The sequence below is a fragment of the Perca flavescens genome, chromosome 10, assembly GCF_004354835.1.
Source record: "Perca flavescens isolate YP-PL-M2 chromosome 10, PFLA_1.0, whole genome shotgun sequence".
NCBI lineage: Eukaryota > Metazoa > Chordata > Actinopteri > Perciformes > Percidae > Perca > Perca flavescens.
The window spans coordinates 34,270,256-34,291,871 of NC_041340.1; the positions used below are offsets into that span (position 1 = coordinate 34,270,256).

A 21,616-nucleotide genomic window follows, 5' to 3' on the forward strand; every position below is an offset into this window, starting at 1 on the left:
CGGCCCCATTTGAAGGCCGCATTATTCACACGTTGTGTCTTGTTAGCTGGCATGCTAACGTTGGCCATTCAGCAGTCACCTATGCTAGTTTTGTTTAGAGTTGCAGGGTGTGTGAAGCTCACATCTAAGCTTGGCTAAGCTAGCTAGGTCAGTAAATCCCCCCAAATGGTAGGGCTTCCTGCTTTTTAAACCACAATGTCTTGTTTTCTATTTCTACACAAAAATGTGATGTGTGGGTTTGGAAGATATGGAGTTGTTTAAAGGTCTTTGACGGAGCTGTACTGATAAAGTAAAGTAAAGAGTAATGTAAAGTGTTACTGTTGCTGCTGCGTAATTAGTAAAGTAATGTGAGTGTAAAGTTTTTCAATGAGTAATGTGAAATGAGTAATTGATAACAGTTTTCAAGTAAGTTGCCCAACACTGGTTAGCAGTTGGGTTTTGCTGTAAGCAAACAAGCTAGCAGCCTGATCAGAGTACGAGTTGATTTTCTTTCCTTTCATTGAAACATGGTGATGTCTGTTTTAAAAAAAACAAAAAATAAATAAAAAAATAGTCTTATCCCAGACATGGTTTCCTCACTCATCTCGTCTTCTTATAACCAAAATTATGTTTTTATACCTTTTGTAAAAAAAAAACACATATCCTCAAATGCAACAAGGAAATATTAGATCAAGAGACCTCAAAATCTGTTGTGCAGAGTTCCAAAACAAAAGGCAAGTAAAATGGACATCAACAAATGATAGCCTGCATGAAGATAGACATTGACCTAATGCCAGGCTAAGTTGTAAGTAGGTGTAGGTGTCTTTCCCCATCTTATCCCACTGTTATCCTCACTTTTAGTGAACTTCAAATCATGAATTTATATTTTTTCTAACTCCTCCTAGGCTGTGGGTCCGATCTACACAAAAAAATTGCATGTAGACTCTGTGGACCCCTGTGAACAGAATTAGAGGAAGCTCTATGTGATGTTTTTTTGCTAAATCATGAAAAATGCTACATTACTTTTCAAAATACTCTTTTCCCAACATGCAACATGCATCCTGTGACTTTTATTCTTAATAGTTGTTGCAGTGTTACTCAATACTATTGTTACAGTTAAAATGAGTTACAACTGTAACTGCTTATAAAGAGTGTGATCATATTTGATCAGATTTTCAAAGGTTGTTGCATTATCCATCCTTTCTACGAACTACATCATCAGTAACTTTCAGTGTTTGGCCTGTGACCCAGTTGCGCTCTCCATGGCTCCCCTGATAGAACATTCGGGTCCGTGTCCAAGAATAGACTGATTAGTGTGTGTCGACAGAGATGATGGAGGGCGACAGACAGACCTGCTAAAACTAGACCAGTGTTGCAGGCTGTTGTTTTATTATTAAGGGCCGTCTCAGTCTGGTAGTTTGTCGACCACGTTCCTCCACTCTGTTCAATGTTCAACACTCTGTTGATGGATAGTCATTCGATGATAATTGCACTGACACTCCTCCATTTTGAAGTTAGTTCTGATAGATTATGTTTTGGAGCATCGTTTTCAAGAGGTCATTTTAATTTGAGTAATAAAGGAGAAAAACATGAGTAACAGCGGTGATTAATAACAACAGCTTTGTGACATGTTTATGCTGCCAGAAGTATGTGGAGTTACAAAATGGAAGTGGTCTGTTAGTGAAATATAATATTTTATTTTCAGTTTTGCATAAGATGTTTAGTTCCTTTCTAATAAGGCACCCTTTATGTAGGGATCTAATGATTATAACTTGGGGTGTCACGATTTTGATTCTAAATCGAAACCCTTCTGCCATCTAGTGGCTCTCTTTTTCTCTCAATCAGCGTCCTGTGAGGAGCTACTGGCAGCCAATGGTGTGGTTTAGGTGTGTGTGACGAAACGGAGAGGCGACCAATGGCGGCTCCTAAAGAGGTTAGCGTCGATACTGCAATAGCATCAGTTATATCAGAACTGGAGATTATTTATTTATTTAAAGAAGAGCAAAGAACGGCACTAAAGGCTTTTCTCGATGGAAAAGATGTTTTTGGTGTGGTGTTGTAGTTTTTCTAACATTACTAGTTGTTGCAACAGCATGTGAAAAAAACAAAAAAGTTTGCTAGGTCAAAAAGAACGTTAATCTCGCGATAAAAAAATTGACACCGTTAAAATGGGTTTGCGTTAACGGCGTTAATAACGTGTTTAAACTGCACTAGTTGTAAGTAGTTAACACTTAGAGTTGTTGAGTTTGAGATTGTGAAAAATCCCTTTGACTGTTTGAACTGTAGAGGATCTGCACTAAATACATTAATTCATTTTTAACTTATGTATTAATGGCTTACTAACATGTATAACTGCATTATTACCAAATAGCAGGATTAATAGCCACTTCAGTGGAGATTTGGGTGTGATATGGTAGTAGCGGCTTATTTAGCCTCAAACCGCTAGCAGCGATGAGGAGTGGTGAGGTCTGGTAACCTGCCCAACCGACACTGACAGTCACAACCAGCCAAACGCCGTTGTGCTTGAGCTATGTTACTGGTTACGGGTTGCACGGCGTTCGTCGTTCAACTGGTTATGACCAAGATGGCACCGGCCCGTATAGTGAAAGGTACAGTCTTTATAAACTATCTTAATAATAAACTGTCTGTACACTTACAAAGTTCTCAATGCTTCGGTTTACATGTAGGGACCCTCATTATGCTACCGTTATTAAACCGCTATTTTGAGCCTTGTTAGTGGTGTAGAAATAGCGATTTCTTTTTACTTTCGCGTGCCCCGACGACTAGCGTTATGAGCTAATTAGCGGTTTGCGCTATATCTGGTCACATTCAATTAGCATGCAAACATATCCCAGAGAACGGTCGACTTGGTACCCATGTGTTATTACCCCCTAGGTTCATTTTGCGCCGGATTTCTCCTTTAAGTATTATAACAGGCTTGTTGTCTGGCAGTGGTATTTGGCCAATCTGTGACAGCATACTGAATCACTGATGGTGAAACAACCAACCTCCCTAATGGTTTTGCTGCTGGTCTCACACACACACACACACACACACACACACACACACACACACACAAACACACACACACACACACACACTGCAGTGTCACCTGTATCCATTCAGTGCGCATTTGACACAGTGTGTTTTGCTGTTGACTGTACAGTTTGTGTTTTGAGTCTTTGCTGAGCAGGAAAAAAACTCTGTGTGACCCTCAGAAAAAAATGTCTCTCGGTGTCGTGCAGTGTAATAAAGCACTGGGGGATCAATGCTGCTCTCCCGCAGTGACCAATGTATCTGACAGTCCAGCTGCACTGCCCCCGCCTTCCCCGCCCCAATCTGTCCAGCGCCACAGAGGCATCACAGCAGCACAACTATAGTTGTGTCAGTCGAGCCTCTAACTGCTGTTATCCGCTGTGCTTAAATGTGCGTGTGTGGCGGCGGTGGGTGAGGTGGGTGTGGGAAGGGAGGAGGGTGGTCGGTGTTTGGATTTTTCCTCGTCCTCCCTGCAGCCACACTCTGTGTTGACTTCCTGCCTCTGTGACTCAACCACAGTGTCCTGCTGTGAGCGTGGATGAAGCAGCATTTGTCAGGAAGACAAACGGGAGCGGAGGGACGATTAGAGACGGAGCTTTTTGGCTTCAGATAGAGGGGTCAGAGCAAAACGCACGTTCAAAGCATGGGTCATGGGTTTCTATGTCTTTGACATGTGACAAGACTGCGGTTCACTGCACATTTTGTCTGGAATGAGCGTGCAAGTGTGGCCATTAATGGTAGAGGAGGTCACAAAATGTAATTCCCAATCGCCCAGTGGCACTTTATAGGAATAGTTTAACATTTTACAAAATACGCTTATTTGCTTTCCTTGTGAAAGTTAGATGAGAAGACTGATACCACTCTCATATCCTTGTGTTAAGTACATAAATGGAGCAGGGACGTGATTGGTGTAGCTTAGCATAAAGTAAGATACCCTGGCTCTCTTCTGAAGCATACTAATTAGGGATGCACTGATACCGATCGCAGTATCAGGCATCGTTCTTTACTCCAATACTACCACACCCGATACCAGCTCATAGCAATGTGACAATAACTTCTCCCTCAAGCAGGTATAGTCGATGGAAGAGGAGCAATGCTAGACGGTTTGGAGATTTTTGGCTGTAAAAGAATAACTAGGCCCTTGCCCAATGCGTCATTGCACTTGAAGACCAGCCATTGTCAGTCGTTAATAATACTGGGTTTCCACGTTTCCACGGTTTCCATGTACTGGAGCCGAGAGCTTCCCAGCCGTCACCTGCGTCACCACATCACAGAAACCGTGTTTCCAAAGCTGCTTTGTGAAAAAGCACATCAGCAGCCTGTTGCCCGTAAACTTCAGAGGTGTCAAAAGTATTCACATTCATTACTCAAGTAGAAGTATAGATACTAGGGTTTGAAAAGACTTTTGTAGAAGTTGAAGTATCAACTCAAGCTTTTTACTTAAGTAAAAGTGTAAAGTAAAAGTGTAAAAGTACTGGTTTCAAAACTACTTAAAGTATAAAAGTAAAAGTAATGTAAGGCAGAGATCTTCAACAGGGGGTCCTCAGAGTCATTGCAGGGGGGCCTCCAAATTATTGTAAATTTTTGAGTCTTTAAAAGATTTTTTTTTAAATGCCTTAACATAATTCAAACATATTTTTAGCAAATATAAATTCCCACTGATGATAAGCTTACTGTCCTATAGGTAAGGTAGTCACTAAGATATCAGCCCACAGATACAGTTAATCCTAGATTCACTGTGCCACATATGTATGTATGTGTGTGCCGGGACACCCCTGTACCTGGCGGCGTATTGAGCTGGCCCATGTCACGTGACAGGAGATGAGCGAATGAGCGTCAACGTGCGACACAGCCGACAGCGACACAGCCAAGGCCAGCCCAGCACTACCAAGATTGGTCTTTTTTTTTTTTTGAGAAATAAGAAAAGTGAAAATGTGTGTTTTTGTTCATATTTAATTTATTTCATTCATATTTATGTTATTTATTTTAATTTTATTATGTATTGACCATAATACATTTTGTATAAATGGTCTGTATTTGTCTTGTGATTTGTCTTAAATGTAATAATATTTTTACTGACAAAAATTGCCAATAAGAAATTAACGGTATCGGTATCGATATCGATGAAAATGCAAGAAAAAGTATCGGTATCGTATCGAATCCTAAAAATGTGGTATCGCCCATCCCTAGTACAAACCAATAGGGTGTCGGAATGGTATATGTTTATACTTCTCATCCAACCACAATCAAATTCACTCTCTCCGGATGGAGCGATTTGGATAGGGTTTTTTTGTGTGTTTTTGAACGATGATGAGCCGGAATGAAAACAAGCCAAACTGAAATAGGAGTAACGAGGCTATTTTTAAAATGTAAGGAGTAGAAAGTACAGATAATTGCGTGAAAATGTAAGGAGTAGAAGTAAAAAGTATGCTGTAAAATAATTACTCCAGTAAAGTATAGATACCCCAAAATTTCTACTTAAGTAAGGTAACAAAGTATTTGTAGCTAGGCTACTTCATTATTTGACACCTCTGGTAAACTTCACCAGCGATATTCCAATCTGCTCTGTCTGCATGCGCTTTCTACACAGCGCTGTTTTAACAACCACAGTGCGATTTTTTTTTTCTCAAACAGGCTAAAACGAAAGCTCTCTGTGTGTGTAGTCTAACTGTTTTAAATGTTATATGTTTGCCTGCCACAAGTTTTTAAATTTGGACAAAATCTTGTGAACCTAGCTGCTGGTGTAAACAAACCATCCTCTCCGCTGGATCAGTAAATCCACATGGGTACTTAATATGCACGGGAATGATGTCATCAGACTTTGCATTTCATTCATTCTTTCTAAACTTCGCTCAGTATTTTTATGTCAGGAATTACATGATTTCTTTTATTGACACTAGCCCGGGGAAATGTCCAGACCCAGGCACTGAGCTTTGAATATTAAAAAGGCATGGGACTTTTAAAATCCTGCTTTGTTCTAATTGACAACAATATCAGGCCCAAATCATCTGTGTGTGTGAAAACACCCTCGGACCCCAGAGGGATTATTAAGTACTCATATCGGTACTCGGTATTGGCAAGTACCCAAATAAGTACTTGTACTTGTACTTATACTTGACATTTAAAAAAGTGGTATCGGTGCATCCCTATACTGTATCTAGTTTGTTTAATCAGTACACAAACAGTTATATAAAAATTAACAATTTGTGATTTATGTGCTGTAGCTTACTATTTTGGCCAACAAAAAAGTACTGATGAAGAGCTGTTTAGACTGAGGTGCTGGTAGATATATATTTCTAACTTTGGATTTAGTAAGGTTAGATGTTTCATGCTGTGTTCAGTCTTTATGCTAAGCTAAGCTAATCGCCTCCTGTCTCTAGCTCCATACTTAACGTACAGACGTGAGATTTGTCTCAACTTCTCATCTAACTATATTGGAAAGAAATTGAATATATGTATTTCTCAACATTTTGACATATTAATTTTAGAGATGGGAGGAACTGGATTTGTGTGTGTATCCTTTAAACTGCAGCTGGTATTTGGCATCTGTTTTTCTATTTTCAGAGGAAGCTAAAGTACCAAAATATCTGCTGCAGGCTGCAACCCTGTCATTGTGGGGAGGTGAAAATGAATTTTTTTGAGTTGGTGTAAAGATCTAATTTAGGGAAGGGAAGCTCAACCGTAGCACTACAGTCAACGACATGCCGGCAGTAAAAGTGACATTTTTACTCTGAACAAAATTCACAAAAATACAAATAACAAATCCCAGCTTAAATACAGCGAAAAAATGGTTTCCATATAATTTCTCTGATTTGATTGATACATACAGCACTGAACTATTTACACATATACGCCATTAGTTCCACAGTGTAACTTTACTCAGATGGTTGGGAACAAGAAAAAAAGACATGAAAGCTTTTACGTATTCCAGTATATCGACGAAGCGTCTCAGTTTTTGTTATATCAGAGGTCAATATCCTCAGTGTGTGGCCTCGAGCCGCAGTTCACCTATCAATGTCACCCTGCTGCTTTTGATTGACAGGTAATTATACGGCGGTCACGTGCGGGCGCAGGGGATAAATGCATTTATGTATGGCAAGGACTCTGCAGCACAGATTGTTCCAGGTCTCCAACGTAAAGGGGATTTTCTCTAAATCACATTATTGCCATTGGTTAATAATACCAAGGACGAGTGATGTGCTACAGGCTTATACTGTAACCTTCTGTTGTTGTAGGTGACACATGAGACCTTGTGTGCTGGCCATTTTCATGGTATATCTCTTAGTACTGCCAAGAGGGAAGTTAGAGAGTCCATGGTTGCTGTTGTAGGAGATGCAGTATACATTAGGGCGACTGTAAGCTCTCTTGTTGGTGTAATATCTTTTGATGCGCATCAGAACTGTAGTTGTACAAACATCATTTGGAGGTGGGAGAGCTTGTAGAATAGATATATGAGGTCCAGTGTGTAATGTTTTTAGTTGTTCATTATCAAAATATGTGTTCACAAACTTGTCCCTTTTCTTGAATATTTACCACCACCATCAATTCCAAGTATTCCTATTGGCTTGAAATTTTACATTTGCATTCGCATGAACTGGGGTAGACGCTCCATATTCATGCTGTTAGCCGGTAAGGTACATACAGGACATACTGCTCCGCCTTTCACGTTTTTGCTGTCACATGATAAACTCACAGGTGCTGCTAATGCTGCTAAAGGCTATCGTAGCTTCCTGGCCCCGGCAAGTTTGAAGAAGGAAACATGGAGGACCACACGTATTCAAAATCCAAATTTCAGGAACAGGAGTCTTCTTCTTCTTCGCCCAGATAAAGAAAAAGGATGTTGAAAAGACCAAGAGACCGGCGTCATCAGAAAAAAGTGTGAAGGCTACCGTAGCTGTAATACGTACTTTGAACTGCGTGGCGCGAGAGAGTTGATTGTAATATATGATCTCAACGCTAAATTCCTATATATTGGACCTTTAAACCTCAATGGAAATGAAATGCATTTAACTGAATCCCAGTTAAAGAGGCAAGAAAAAAGAGAGGAGCTATTTGCAGTAATGTCATGGAACCTAAAGCATATCAACTTTATAAGGTGATAATATGTTAGCGTTGTGTTTACAGCTTGTTGCGCTGCCCCCAAGTGACCAGAAAAAATCTATTCATGCATGTTCTTTTTGTACATGTCTCCCATTTCAAAGGGCCAAATATATTTGGTTCATTATCCCCCGCATTCAGCTAATGAAATATGCTGATGGAGAGCAACATGGGCTATTGAACACTGTGCAAATGATTTTCATGATTCTTCTCTATCCTCATTTATTTAGCAATGGCATGAAGAAAAGGCTGTTTCCTTCTGTTCTCTACAATGAGATTGTGTTTGATGCAATGCATTCAGATCTGTGGGGAAAACAGCAATTTCATCAGTGGCGGGAAGCGTATTCAGATCCTTTGCTCAAGTAAAAGTACTAATACCACACTGTAAAAATACTCTATTACAAGTAAAAGTCCTGCATTGAAAAATTAGTAAAGGTATGTAAATATCATCAGGAAAGTAATCAATGCAGTAAAATCCTCACAATTTAGAAACTGGGAACGATCCAAACAGTTCTGTCAATCAACTAAGGGTTTAATCAGCTAATCATTTCAGATGTACTTATGGGCCTATATAGTGTTGTGTAGTTCAACGTATAATAAAACATATTTTATAAATTACATGTGTTTTGTGTGCTAAAAGCTTAATGTGTAAAGTAACTAGTAACTCAAGCTTTCAGATGAATGTAGCCGAGTAAAAGGTACAATATTTCTCTCTGAAATGTAGCGGAGTAGAAGTAGAAAGTGGCACGAAAAGAAAAGACTCAAGAAAAGTACAAGTACCTCAAATTGGTACTTAAGTACAGTACCGGAGTAAATGTACTTAGTTACATTCCACCACTGAGTTATCTATGCAGATAATTGTAAATCATTTAATTACAAATGACATATGTTATATTAGGATGTTTGGACTTAAAGTGCTCATATTATGCTTTTTGGCTTTTTCCCTTTCCTTTATTGTTTATATATATATATATATATTGTGCACGTTATAGGTTTACAAAGTGAAAAATACGGTGGCCGACAGGTGCAAACGCCCTGCAACTTCAGAAAACACATGCAAATAGACAAAACACAAGCGAATTAAGAAAAACAACATTAATTTTACAACACATGTGCAGCATTCAGCAAACGCGCTGCATATACACACAACACAACCAAATATACAAACGCGATGCAATTAAAAAAAGATGCAAAAAGAAAAGCAAACCCCGAAAAAAGAAGCGATGCAAAAAGAAAATCTGGATGTAGCGTTTTTTTTGTTGCATTTGTTTTCAGGGTTTGTGTGCTTTTCTTTTTGCATCGTTTTTTATTCGCATCGCGTTTATGTATTTGGTTGTGTTGTGTTTATTTGTATCGCGTTTGCTGAATGCTGCGCATGTGTTGTCAAATTAATGAAGTTGTTTTTCTTTTTGCATCGCTTCTTTTTTCGGGGTTTGCTTTTCTTTTTGCATCGTTTTTTAATTGCAGCGTGTTTGTATATTTGGTTGTGTTGTGTGTATATGCAGCGCGTTTGTTGAATGCTGCACATGTGTTGTCAAATTAATGAAGTTGTTTTCTTAATTTGCTTGTGTTTTGTCTATATGCATGTGTTTTCTGAAGTTGCAGGGCGTTTGCCCCTGTCGGCCACCGTAGAAAAAGCCTAAAGTCCCCCCCAAAGGGACTTACTATCTCCAACAGAAAACACTGTTCACAAACTGCTCCGAACAGCTCTGTTGTAGTCCAGCCTTTACTTCAGAGACAAACGTGGTCACTTTGTAACACACGTTGTAATGCTCGCCTAGCTGCTAGCGTGGCACGCCCTCATGCTCTGCTTCTGACTGGCTAGTAGTCCTTACCTAGCAATAGTGCAGTACAACAAAAATATGATGTTTTTTGAAAATGAAACCACATAAACCTAGTCTGGTACAACCTCTGAATACAATTATGAGGCTGGAAATTAGCATAATATGAGCACTTTCAAGTGGAACTGCAGTGAACTCCAACACAGATCTCACTGGGTCACATGTTTGATATTGTTCTGTTTTTCTGATTCCACTGAAGGCATCACCACTGTCCTGACCATGACGACACTCAGTATCAGCGCTCGCCACTCCCTTCCCAAGGTCTCCTACGCCACGGCGATGGACTGGTTCATCGCCGTCTGCTTCGCCTTCGTCTTCTCTGCCCTCATCGAGTTCGCCGCCGTGAACTACTTCACCAACGCGCAGATGGAGCGGGCCAAAAAGAAGCCGGCCAAATGTCCTCCGGTGCCTCAAACCACGCCTGTCAAGGTGAAGGACACAGAGGAAGTGCTGCAGGTGATTTTTTTTTTGTTTCCCCTTCAAAGTGGCCACGGCAAATAGTCTGATAGCACTTCACTTCAAGGAGCACTTACACAGCATGTCCCCTATTATGTGCTTACTGCTCCCGGCTTTCAGCCTAGACGTTTGAACGGCCAGGAGTGGGCCTGCAATGGGGATCTGAAATAGAGAGAAAAACAGGAAAATTCTGATCCCAGGTTGTGAGTTTAGACATCCATATATCACCACAACCTGCTTGTTCTGTATCTGCCAGTTGAATTGAAATTAAATGAAATATTTATTTATTTATTTGATTTATATTTATTTATACTTATTTATATGTTTATTTCATCCATCAAACAAATAGACAACTTAAGGCAAACACCAGATTCCAAAGTCCTGAATGAAAAGGAGCAGAAAGAAGATTAATTTTATATAATCTGCCCCTCTTTCACAAAACATACATTAACTAAACACATAATTAAATATCATTTTTAGCACCACAAATCTGAAACTTCTATACTTAAAGTGCTCATATTATGCTCATTTTCAGGTTCATAATTGTATTTAGAGGTTGTACCAGAATAGGTTTACATGGTTTAATTTTCAGAAAACACCATATTTTTGTTGTACTGCACATTGCTGCAGCTCCTCTTTTCACCCAGTGTGTTGAGCTCTCTGTTTTAGCTACAGAGTGAGACATCTCACTTCTGTTCCATCTTTGTTGGGAGTCACACATGCTCAGTAGCTAAGTAAGGACTACTAGCCAGTCAGAAGCAGAGTATGAGGGCGTGCCACGCAAGCAGCTAGGCGAGCATTATAACGTGTGTTCCAAAGTGAGCACGTTTGTCTCTGAAGTAAAGGCTGGACTACAACAGAGCTGTTTGGAGCAGTTTGTGAACAGTGTTTTCTGTTGGAGATGGTAAGTCCCTTTGGGGTGGACTTTGGGCTTTTTCACTCAGAGAAATTTTTTGTTCCCAAATTAAAGTTGTAAATTTACGAGGAAAAAGTTGTATATTCTCAGAGGCTATAAAGTCAGAATTTTGTTTTTTTTTAATACGACATTACAATAGGCCAGATCATTCACTAAAGGCATAATACACGGCGAGCTTGTATGTGCGTCTGTGGTGTGATGAGGTTGCAAAGTGAAGCATTCCTTGACAAATTCCTTGTAAATTTGTGCCTTTAATCACAGAGAATATACAAGGTTTCATTCCTTGAAAAATGTAGCACCTTAATCTAGAAAATTCTGGGGGTTTTCTCAGAATATAACCTCCCCCATGAATGAACCTCCATGAATACATTGACATAATCTCCTATTTCTGCACCACTAGTTGAGACAAATTACGTTGACACCATGACAACTGACATATGGATTGAATCAGAATTCATGAATATGCCATCAAGCTATTTTATTTTTAGCTCCTAGTCAGATGTGACATACAGTATGTGTTACAAACCACTGTCCATGTAATGGTAGCAATGTATTTACGGTGCTGTATAACACTGTTTTACAGATGGGATGTGAAAAGAAGGGATACGTTCTTAGACTTCATGTTCTTCTTAGGAACTAACGTGGAATACATAGGCCTTCTGTTCAGTTCAACTGATCATTGGAGCTGACATAACCCAGCAATGCATACGCCAGTTTTCCACTAACTACTTTAAGTTGCCCCTTCCAGTCCAAATCCCAGTGTGGCGTAATCATGCCTGAATGCGGTATAGTGACAACAGCACTTCAGTGGATTAGTAGGTTGCCACGGCAACGCAGCCCGGGTACATCTTTACAGGTTTCAGGAAGGCTCTGGCACTGGGGGAAAGAATTATTACTCTTTTCCTTGAGAGCAGATCCTGTTGGTGCTAACCAAAGGGCTTGGCGTGAGGGGCAGGGTGCGTTCACGGGCCCCTAACCTCCGCCATGATGGAAATCAAACCCCGCTATCCACGCACACTCTTCCTCTGCTGCACATGGGACACACTAACACTGCATTCTTTCAGTTTCAAGGGGGGGTGGTTGGTGGTGGTGGTGGTGGGGGGGAGGAGAGGGGATTATTCCTGCAAATGCCTTAGTACCAGCATCACACTCTCCCTGCTTGAAAACATCAACTCTCAAAGGATAAGCTCCTTTGACGCTACACTGCATTACCGCCCCGATGAAGTGCTACCTACTTTGTGTCTTAAGCTTGTGTGAAATGAGCGAAATCCTTGGTAAGTGACATCTGTATATTGCACACACTCAATCGTCTGCTTCCAGATGAAGGCCATCTATGTCAGGGGGACTGTAATCAGATCAATATGACAAGGTTTACTGTGCCCGGCACGCTTCTCAGAATGGGACAAGGAAGTGAGCTTTGCCTTGACTGCGAACGCCTTACACGTGACTCGCACAGGAGGAATGTGATTATTCACAGTACGAATCCTCATACTGTTTTCTCCCACAAGTTCTCCAAACCGTACAACGATATAGGTTGTTTATTCCTGCCCTCTAAAACGACCCAAAGGAGTGCTTTCCATCCTCGTATCTAAACCACAGAATGTATTGGTTGTGGTTTTATACACGTTGTTTCACAGTTTGGTTTAAGGACCAAAATGACTTAAGTTTAGAAAACGATTGTTAAAATCATGGATATTTGTCATGTTATTCTACTCCCAGTATCCCATATTTGGCCGGACGTTACGTAGTTTAATTTAGTATCAAATGGGACTCGAATGCATTTTTTTATTTCTAAAATGCAATTTTAAGACGGTCTTGTTTTCTCCCAAACGTAGGTCCACATTTTAACTAAACAACTTTACCTATTCAATGACTCAACTCAGACCGCAACTTCAACTTGGTATGCATTATAGTATCACTTAGTAAATAGGTGAATGTATCACTTTGTTAAATATTTTGGGCAGATATTTTAAAGCTATAGTGCGTAGTTTCTGTCTCCCCCATGAGGAATTCTAAGTAATGACAACCAAACTGTCGGTGCGTCCACATGACGGTGATCAGCCTTTGGTGATCTCGCACCACCCCCACCTCTCCTCCACGCAGTTGCCAGTAGCCAAGGAGGACACGGAGGATTAAAAAAACATGATGGACTCTTCAGAAGAGGTCATTATCTTCACTTGATTTTCTGCGCGCGAAAGTCGCCGTGTGACACCATTTTCTAAACATAGCCATGCTGAGAAATCCAGAGAGAGTTTTGTGGAGCTGATAGTCTTAATTAACTTTGTAGCAACTCATTTCACAATGGCTTGAATGTAACGGACGTTCATTATTATAAAAAAAAGTTACGCACTAAAGCTTTAAAGTGCTCACATTATGCTCTTTTTCAGGTTCATAATTGTATTTAGAGGTTATATCAGAATAGGTTTATGTGGTTTAATTTTCAGAAAACACCATATTTTTGTTGTACTGCACATTGCTGCAGCTCCTCTTTTCACCCTGTGTGTTGCGCTCTCTGTTTTAGCTACAGAGTGAGGCATCTCACTTCTGTTCCATCTTTGTTGGGAGTCGCAAATTCTCAGTACCTAGGTAAGGACTACTAGCCAGTCAGAAGCAGAGTATGAGGGTGTGCCATGCTAGCAGCTAGGCGAGCATTATAACGTGTGTTACAAAGTGAGCACGTTTGTCTCTGAAGTAAAGGCTGGACTACAATAGAGCTGTTTGGAGCAGTTTGTGAACAGTGTTTTCTGTTGGAGATGGTAAGTCCCTTTGGGGGGGACTTTGGGCTTTTTCACATTGTAAACCTATAACATGCACAAAAAAAGATATATAACATAATAAAAGAAAGGGGAAAAGCCAAAAGGCATAATATCAGCACTTTAAAAACTATAGGGCCTTAAACACAAGGAATATATTTTTTTAAATGCCAATATCAGTCAACATAGATATATCATTATTGTTTATTTTTTCTGTCTCAGCAGAATCCTGATAGCAACGGAAACCTGAGAAAGCGGATGAATTATATTTCCCACCAAGAGGCAATCAGTCACCGGAGAGCCCAGTCCACCACCAACATTTCGGGAGTGGGGAGAGCGAGAGCGCTTCGTCCTTTAGCCAGTGGCGTCAACGGCAGCTCCTCCACCCTGTCACGCTCCAGCCCCAAATCGGAGAGCCTGCTGAGCGTGGCCTCCTCCTCTGCCCAGCTGGTGAAGACTGCGCCCCAGGCTGCAGCTTCCACGCCAGACGTGATGGCGGCGACGCCATGCAAGCAGAACGCCAGCTCCTCGTCTCTGCAGCATCTGCTGGGGCCCAAGCTGGAGCGCATCCAGATGATGGGGAACAAACCGGAGCTAAAGCAGACGCCTTGCTCCCAGCCCACCACTGCTGGCATGGGTGGAACCAGCAAAATTGACAAGTACGCACGGATCCTGTTCCCAGTGTCCTTCGGGGCTTTTAATATGGTCTACTGGGTGGTTTACTTAACGAAGGACACGGTGGTGGCTAAAGGTGGCTAGGCTTTGCTCTGGCAGAGAAGATTAAGATAAGTCATTTATTTCAACAGATGGGGAAGCAAATAAGGATTATGGGATTTTGGGAACAATAAGTGGAAACTATTGTTCTTGCCAAACAGATAAAGAAAATGTGCTCGCCGAGCACTTCCGTATCTCGGAGAACACAGTTGTTTTATTTTTCCTTCCTCCAACGGCAAGCATGGGAACAAATCAACCAAATTAGAAATATCTGACTCAACATAAGAAGGAACACCTGCACACTGGAATATGCTACAGTCCTCTTTGTAATGGCTATGTCTGACTGTAAAGGTCTGCATTGGCTTCAACTGCCTCATGATCCCTTTTGGCCTTCTGTCAAGATAAAGCACGGGATTTTTTCATTTTCCTATTTTTGTATCCCTGCACCTGGCAAGATTTTTCGGATCTGTGTACCTGCGTCCTGAAATGAACTGCACCAACGCTATGTAAATATATGAATTTATTAGGATAACAGATTTATATATTTAATGATTACAGTGTACTTCCGTTTGAATATTAGGACTTGTTGCTTTGGTGTCAGCGGGCTAGATGAGGCAAAGTCAAATTATTTGAGAGAACAAAGGGGCTCCGTTGTTGTTTTTCTTGGATTTCACATTAGACTGAAAAACTCCCTGAATACAGGCCAGATGATGGACAAACTAAAATCAGATAGTCCTCAAACCAGGCTGAGAGGAGCTTTGGCCGGGACTGATCAGCCCGGAAAAGCCCATAAGCAACTTTCTTATACGAGATGGATTATTTTATTATTCTTATCTGAAAACGTTGAAATACTGAGGATGAAATTTGGGGATCAGTCGGGTAGAAAATAGTAAACACAAGTTATTAATTCATATAACAGTAGGATTTAAGCTTCTTTCCTGCCACAATGGGTTTCCCAATAGTAGACAAAGATTGTTGAAGTGATTAAAATACAGTCATAGCACGAAGCTAAATCGAGGAAGCAGCAAGTTAAGCTGTTCGTCAGCAGATCACTGCAGCAATAAAATAGGGAGTTGGTTGCTTGTTTAGGGACACGTTGGCATGTACAATACAGGGATGTGACTGTGTGAGTGTTCAACAGCTGCTCAGGAGCCGACTGCTGTCATCCTTCCTTTAGGTGGTTCTATACCCTTTCAGTTTTAACACCTATTACATTATTTCACTGCATTTCATGGTGTTAATCACGGGAACATTCTCATGGGTGACTGTATAAGGTCTATGGAGCAGAGCCCCAAGTAGTGTCGTTTCATAAAGCTGCAGGGGGAGCGCCGATCACACCCCATTTTTTAAAGCTTTTGTTAAAGGCAGCCCGTTTGGGTTTTGTTTTTCAATCACTCATTCGTCTACTGTTAATTGTTACAGCTCGAATCAGGGTAATGGGATGATAACTGTAGCTACACCACGTTATCAGGAAGAAAAAAAACCTAATAAACATCTGAGTGCAGCACTGCCTCCAGCCCTGCTCTCTCTGTTCAGATCGTCTTTAAGACATCATTTTAGGAAATACAGTTTTTTTTCCATTTTTGCTGAGAGATGTGAACATGGAATGTAAGCCAAGGACCCCTTAACTGAAAGAGAAACGGAGCAGGGACCCCCTACTACACATATTGTATAAAATGAAGTTACATGTTAAACTGGGCCTACAATAACGTGTAGGGCGGCCTAAAGCCTTTATACATACTAAGCTATTAAAATAGCCTAATAATTGTTGGCATGGTTTTATAAATCATGTATTAATGTTAAACATACATGTGGCACAGTGAATCCTTATGATGAACTGTATCTGTGGATGGCCTTAGTGACTACCTTACCTACAGTATAGGCCAGTAACCAGTGGGGATTTATATTTGCTGATAATATGTTGGATTCATGTTAAGACTTTTACATTTTGGAAAAAAACTTTAATTTTGAGGCTCCACTGCATTGACGCTGAGGACCCTCTAGGGGTCCCGGGCCCCCCTGTTGAAGATCCTTGTGCTAAATATAAAGCTATAGTCAGTAGTCGCTTAGAAACAGCTAGCCAAAGGTAACAAAATCCACCAACTAGCACCTTTTTAAAGTTTACTAATAAACATCTCTAATTAGACTCCAGGAAGTAAGCTAGCAGGCTAGCTGTTTCCCCCTTTTTCCAGTTTTTATGCTAAGCTAACTGGCTGCTTGCTTTACCTTCATATTTAGCATACAGACATGAGAGTGGTCCCAATGTTATTATCTAATGCTCAGCAAGAAAGCAAATAAGCTCATTTCCCAACATGTCAAAACTTTTTTGTTTAAAGGTGCCGTAGGTAGGATTGTGAAGATCCAGGACCTAGCCAAAGAATTTGAACATCGACAACTTGTCAGTCCCTCCCCCCTTTCTGCTAAAGCCCAAACTGTCTCCTAAGCCCCTCCCCCCACAAGGGGGAATGAATGCGTGTGCATGAGCAGTGATTGACACCCCCCCTGGCCCTGATTGGTGCATCTGAACAGGGAGCGGTGGATTTTTGCAAATTGCACTACAGGCTGTAGGTGGTGCCAGAGGAGCCGGAGTCTTTTTTTTAAATGACTTGCTTCATGTAGTTCTACTGGAACATAGAAAGTCTTACCTACTGCACCTTTAACTCAATTTTCTTTAAATCTTGTTGTTCTCTGAGGACACAATTACATCACATTTCTACTTGTCCTCCTAGTAATGTACAAAATAGCCCAGAAAACCTTAAACCAACTAAAGAGTCACTGAAAAATAGCGCCCCATGTGATCAGGACCTCGAGCAGGTTCTCACTCCGGTGACCCTCAGGAGGAATGAAAGAGACTGCTGATAATTGAATCTTTACATGTGTGAAGGAGGCCATTATCTAAATATCACAAACATGACGTCAGGAAACTGTCCTCTCTGCTGTCTCCTGTCACGGTTCTGTTATTGACTGGTAGAGGTGAAGTGGGGGATGTATTCTCTTGGAGTCCTTTCTCCGGACAAAGTGACATTTTCAGTGATTACTTGCTTTGTATAAGTGCAAATAAGACTAGAATCTAGGGCTGCACAATATAAGGGAAATAGGCGATACGCGATAACCGATATTAAAGTGTACTTAGTTCTGCATTTCTGCTGCTTTCAGTATTCTTCTAAAATACCACAAAATTATTGTTGTATTTAAAACAAATGAAAGGAAATAATTTCCAACATTATTTTGTTAAATTGAACATTGAATTGACTATAAATTGACAATAAAAGGCACCACTAAAACAACAATAACTGTCAGATTTTAAAGTTTTTTAAAATGTCTTTTGCGATATGTCACAGCCTTTTGCGATGTGTTTATTGCGCCGGTTAATATTGCGATGACAATTAAAAAAATAAAAACGATATACTGTGCAGCCCTACTAGAAACTATCCCAAAAGTACAGTTTTGGTAAATAATAGAAAACTTCCGGCTTCTGATCTGGTTGCAGTTCCACTCTGGTTCTATATGAGGGCGCTCACAGACGAGTGCAGAATGAATGGAGGTCTATGGAGCTATACCCCTCAAAATCCACTTTTCTCAGGATATCATTTTTTGTCTAGTAATTTGAATGTTGCATTTGAAAGGGGAGGCAAAGATAATACACACTGCTGGGTGTTAGATGTTTTTAAAGTGGCTTTTTTGTTCTAAAAAGCCTTTTAAAATATCAATGAGGTCATACACATCGTACGGCCTGAGATACTGCTTTACGGCGAGCTCTGAGTTGCTTCCTTTTTACTCTCGAGATATCGACAACACAGCTGACAGGTTAGGCTCTCCCTGTTAATACACGTGCTAGAAAGTGGTTTGCTAATGTTTTAAAGACCACGGCGAAATATTCACTCTGACATTCTGGTTCTGCTTCGGATGCCATCAAGTGGGATCTCCGGTCGTAATCAGTCTTTCACTGACCAATCAGCGTTCATTAGCAGAATGCTTTCATGTTATGGGCAACAAAGACTCAACCTGTGAGAAATCGAAAGGACATAAGTACTCGTTCATTCAACTTTCGACTTATAATCCATGTTGAACCTGCAAAAACTACAATCAAATCTGAGATTTCTCAACGACAATCAGGCGAAAGAGACACATTTAGCCGTCTAGCTCCATAGACTCCCATTCATTTTGCACTCGCCCGCGATCACCCCCAGTGGAACTTCGGTGGAACTGGAACCAAATTCGGTACAATGGGGCTAAATAGGGAGTGAACAGGCTCTCCGTAGACGGGCTCTGGTACATTTTTATAAAGGAATCACAAAAATCATGCTCAACTAATAGTTCCTCATGGCCTTATTTACTATTCATTGGAGACTCTTTACAGAAGTTTAAGATTAAGCAGTCGGTGGATGAGCTCAGCTCCGCTGTCCACCTCTGTAGACAGAGATGTCATGAGAACACAGTGCATGCTGGGATTCCTGATGCAGTGGGTGCCTAGTTTCTTGCTCCAATAGCCACATCATCCATGTAGTAGTCGTGCTCGTTGGCCCTCGTCGATCGGTTAGTCTAACAGGAGTTATGATGCAGCCACAGCGGCGACAAATACGCAGGCTGATGGACGGATCGAGATGCCCGCCGCCGCCGCTCACCACTCCGAAACGCAGTCATGTGTGAAATTGATTTTGCCGTTATTACCTCCCCGTTGGCCTCCCTCTCTCCCTCTCCCAACAGTGAACAAAATACATATCTCACCATAAAAGCACAGAATATCCATGTGCTAATGAGGACCCTGTCAACAACAGATTGATGCTCAGTGTTTGTGGTGGGACTCTGCTCTGCTCTAAATGTGAGCATGATAGATGGAGCTGCCAACGCCAGGTTGTGGGTTTTCTTTTCTTTTTTCTGACATGCTGTTCTAGATGACAGACAGATAGTTAACAGATGCTCCACACGCTCACGCTGCCATTTTGAGGAGCTGACACGGTGCAGGTTTTGTGTGGAAAGGTCAACCACACCCTGAGATCAAGCTCTCAATTTATTTTTGTCATTTCAGCTGTTTAACTAGTTCAAGAAGAGCATCAAAATAGCTTTTTCAAAAGCTACGGAGTGCAGATGGCTGGGTAAAATGGGGCATTCTTCGTGGTTTTAGAGCACTTTTGATGTAAATCATGGCGTAACACTCCCCCTAGTGGCTCAACTGACCCCTTTTTATTTTCTTATTTCAGGACGTGCTCTTCTATTCGTTTTAAACAGGCAGGAGTGGAATGCCACAGAAGAGAAAGTGATCCTGCTTATTGCCAGTCAGATATTTTATTTAACATGATGAAGAGAGTTTAATTCAGCATCTGTTTCTTCTTGTATGGCTGACTGGCTACCACAACTGTTCATTTAACAAACACAAAAAAATGCTCAGGGCACTTTTTCCATTTTGCATTGCTCATGGTACGGTCCACTCAACAGCTGAATTATAACAGTAATACAAAACTAATGCAGAGAGTGGGAGCTGCCAAATCTTATTAAGTGCTAACCCTATCTAACTCATATACTCACACCACTTAACACTGGCATTTTCATTTCTTTTTTTTAACTGGAGGATCACAAGGGTGTTTCCTGCTGACAAAGCAAAGCCTCCTTTGTGTTATGATAATGATATAGGATGATAATGTGAGATTTAAAGACGCAAAATGTACTGGATGGAAGGGTGATCTGACTCACCTCGTTTTAAATAAAATTATACAGTTCATCCTCAGAACAGTGTGACTTTGAAACCTGTGTATTTTTTTACACAGTGGCAAGAGAGCATTGTACTGTAAGTGACATTGAGACAGTGATATAATATAGGCCTAAAAGGCCATAAACGTTAATTTCAACCAGGAGAGACTTCATTTCGAGGGAAAAACGATTTTTATGCAAGTGCATGATAAATAATAATTTGAGAAGAGTCTTTGACAATTAGGCTCCATCGTGACGTAGTATATTTAAGGGGGTAGTGATGCCACGATTAGTTCAGGATATTTCTCCCCCCTGGGGTGTAGACCCTTTTTGGACCTTTATGATATAATGTGGAGCAGGACCGGGTGCTGATATAATGAAGACTGGAGGTGAAGGGGTGAAATGACAACTGACAACAGCAGAGAGGAGAACAGCAAGGATGTGATTGGTTAAGAGAGTTCATGGCAAGTTGTTTGGACTACTTAGAGTGAGTGCTTGCAGAGTAGAAGCTGGGAGATAGAGGGAGAGAGAGATGAGAATGAATGAGTGAGTAAAGGGAGTCTTCCTGATTGAACTTTCGCTAAGCCTCATTTTTCAGTCAATAGAGTACTAACCCAACAACGATCCCACAGCGCTGTGGATTACGCCGGCTACTCCACACATACAATACAATCACAATTGTCTTGGGCGGCGCTAAGCTCCGGACGCGGTGACAGTGACGTATACATATTCTTTGTAAATCTTTACAATCATTTCCTGAAAGAACCGAGCAGGCCTGCCTTGTTGCACCATCCAGATTTTCTTCAAAACTTACCATTTTCAGTGTGTAGCTCGCTAGCTCAAAGTTTGTTGTTGTTTCCGACAGAGAACAGCAGCGCAGATTATCCTGGAAATGAACTGTTGTTGACCCCGACTAGGTCAGGGATGATCATCTGTCCACACACTCAATGGCAAAAGCAAGACTTTTGGAAAATTGTGTGATTATACTCTTAAACAAATGGCTGGAATGATCTTAGAACTGATGTATCTGTATGTTGGTTGTTACACCCTGTCCATGGCATCCCACTGTACAGAAAGCACTTCAGTTCTAACATCTTACATTACATTACATTACATTACATGTCATTTAGCTGACG

General features: G+C 40.9%; 1 protein-coding gene across 1 annotated transcript in view; it reads left to right on the forward strand.

Moving 5' to 3' along the window:
- The window catches only part of gabra4 (gamma-aminobutyric acid type A receptor subunit alpha4), a 28,095-nt gene extending 11,793 nt beyond the window's left edge, over window positions 1-16,302 (forward strand). Inside the window, exons 8-9 of the mRNA XM_028589568.1 lie at window positions 10,153-10,409; window positions 14,301-16,302. Of these exons, the coding sequence (XP_028445369.1) occupies window positions 10,153-10,409; window positions 14,301-14,837 (794 nt within the window). The 3' untranslated portion in view covers window positions 14,838-16,302. The remainder of the gene's footprint in view (window positions 1-10,152; window positions 10,410-14,300) is intronic.
- Window positions 16,303-21,616: the final 5,314 nt, after the last annotated feature.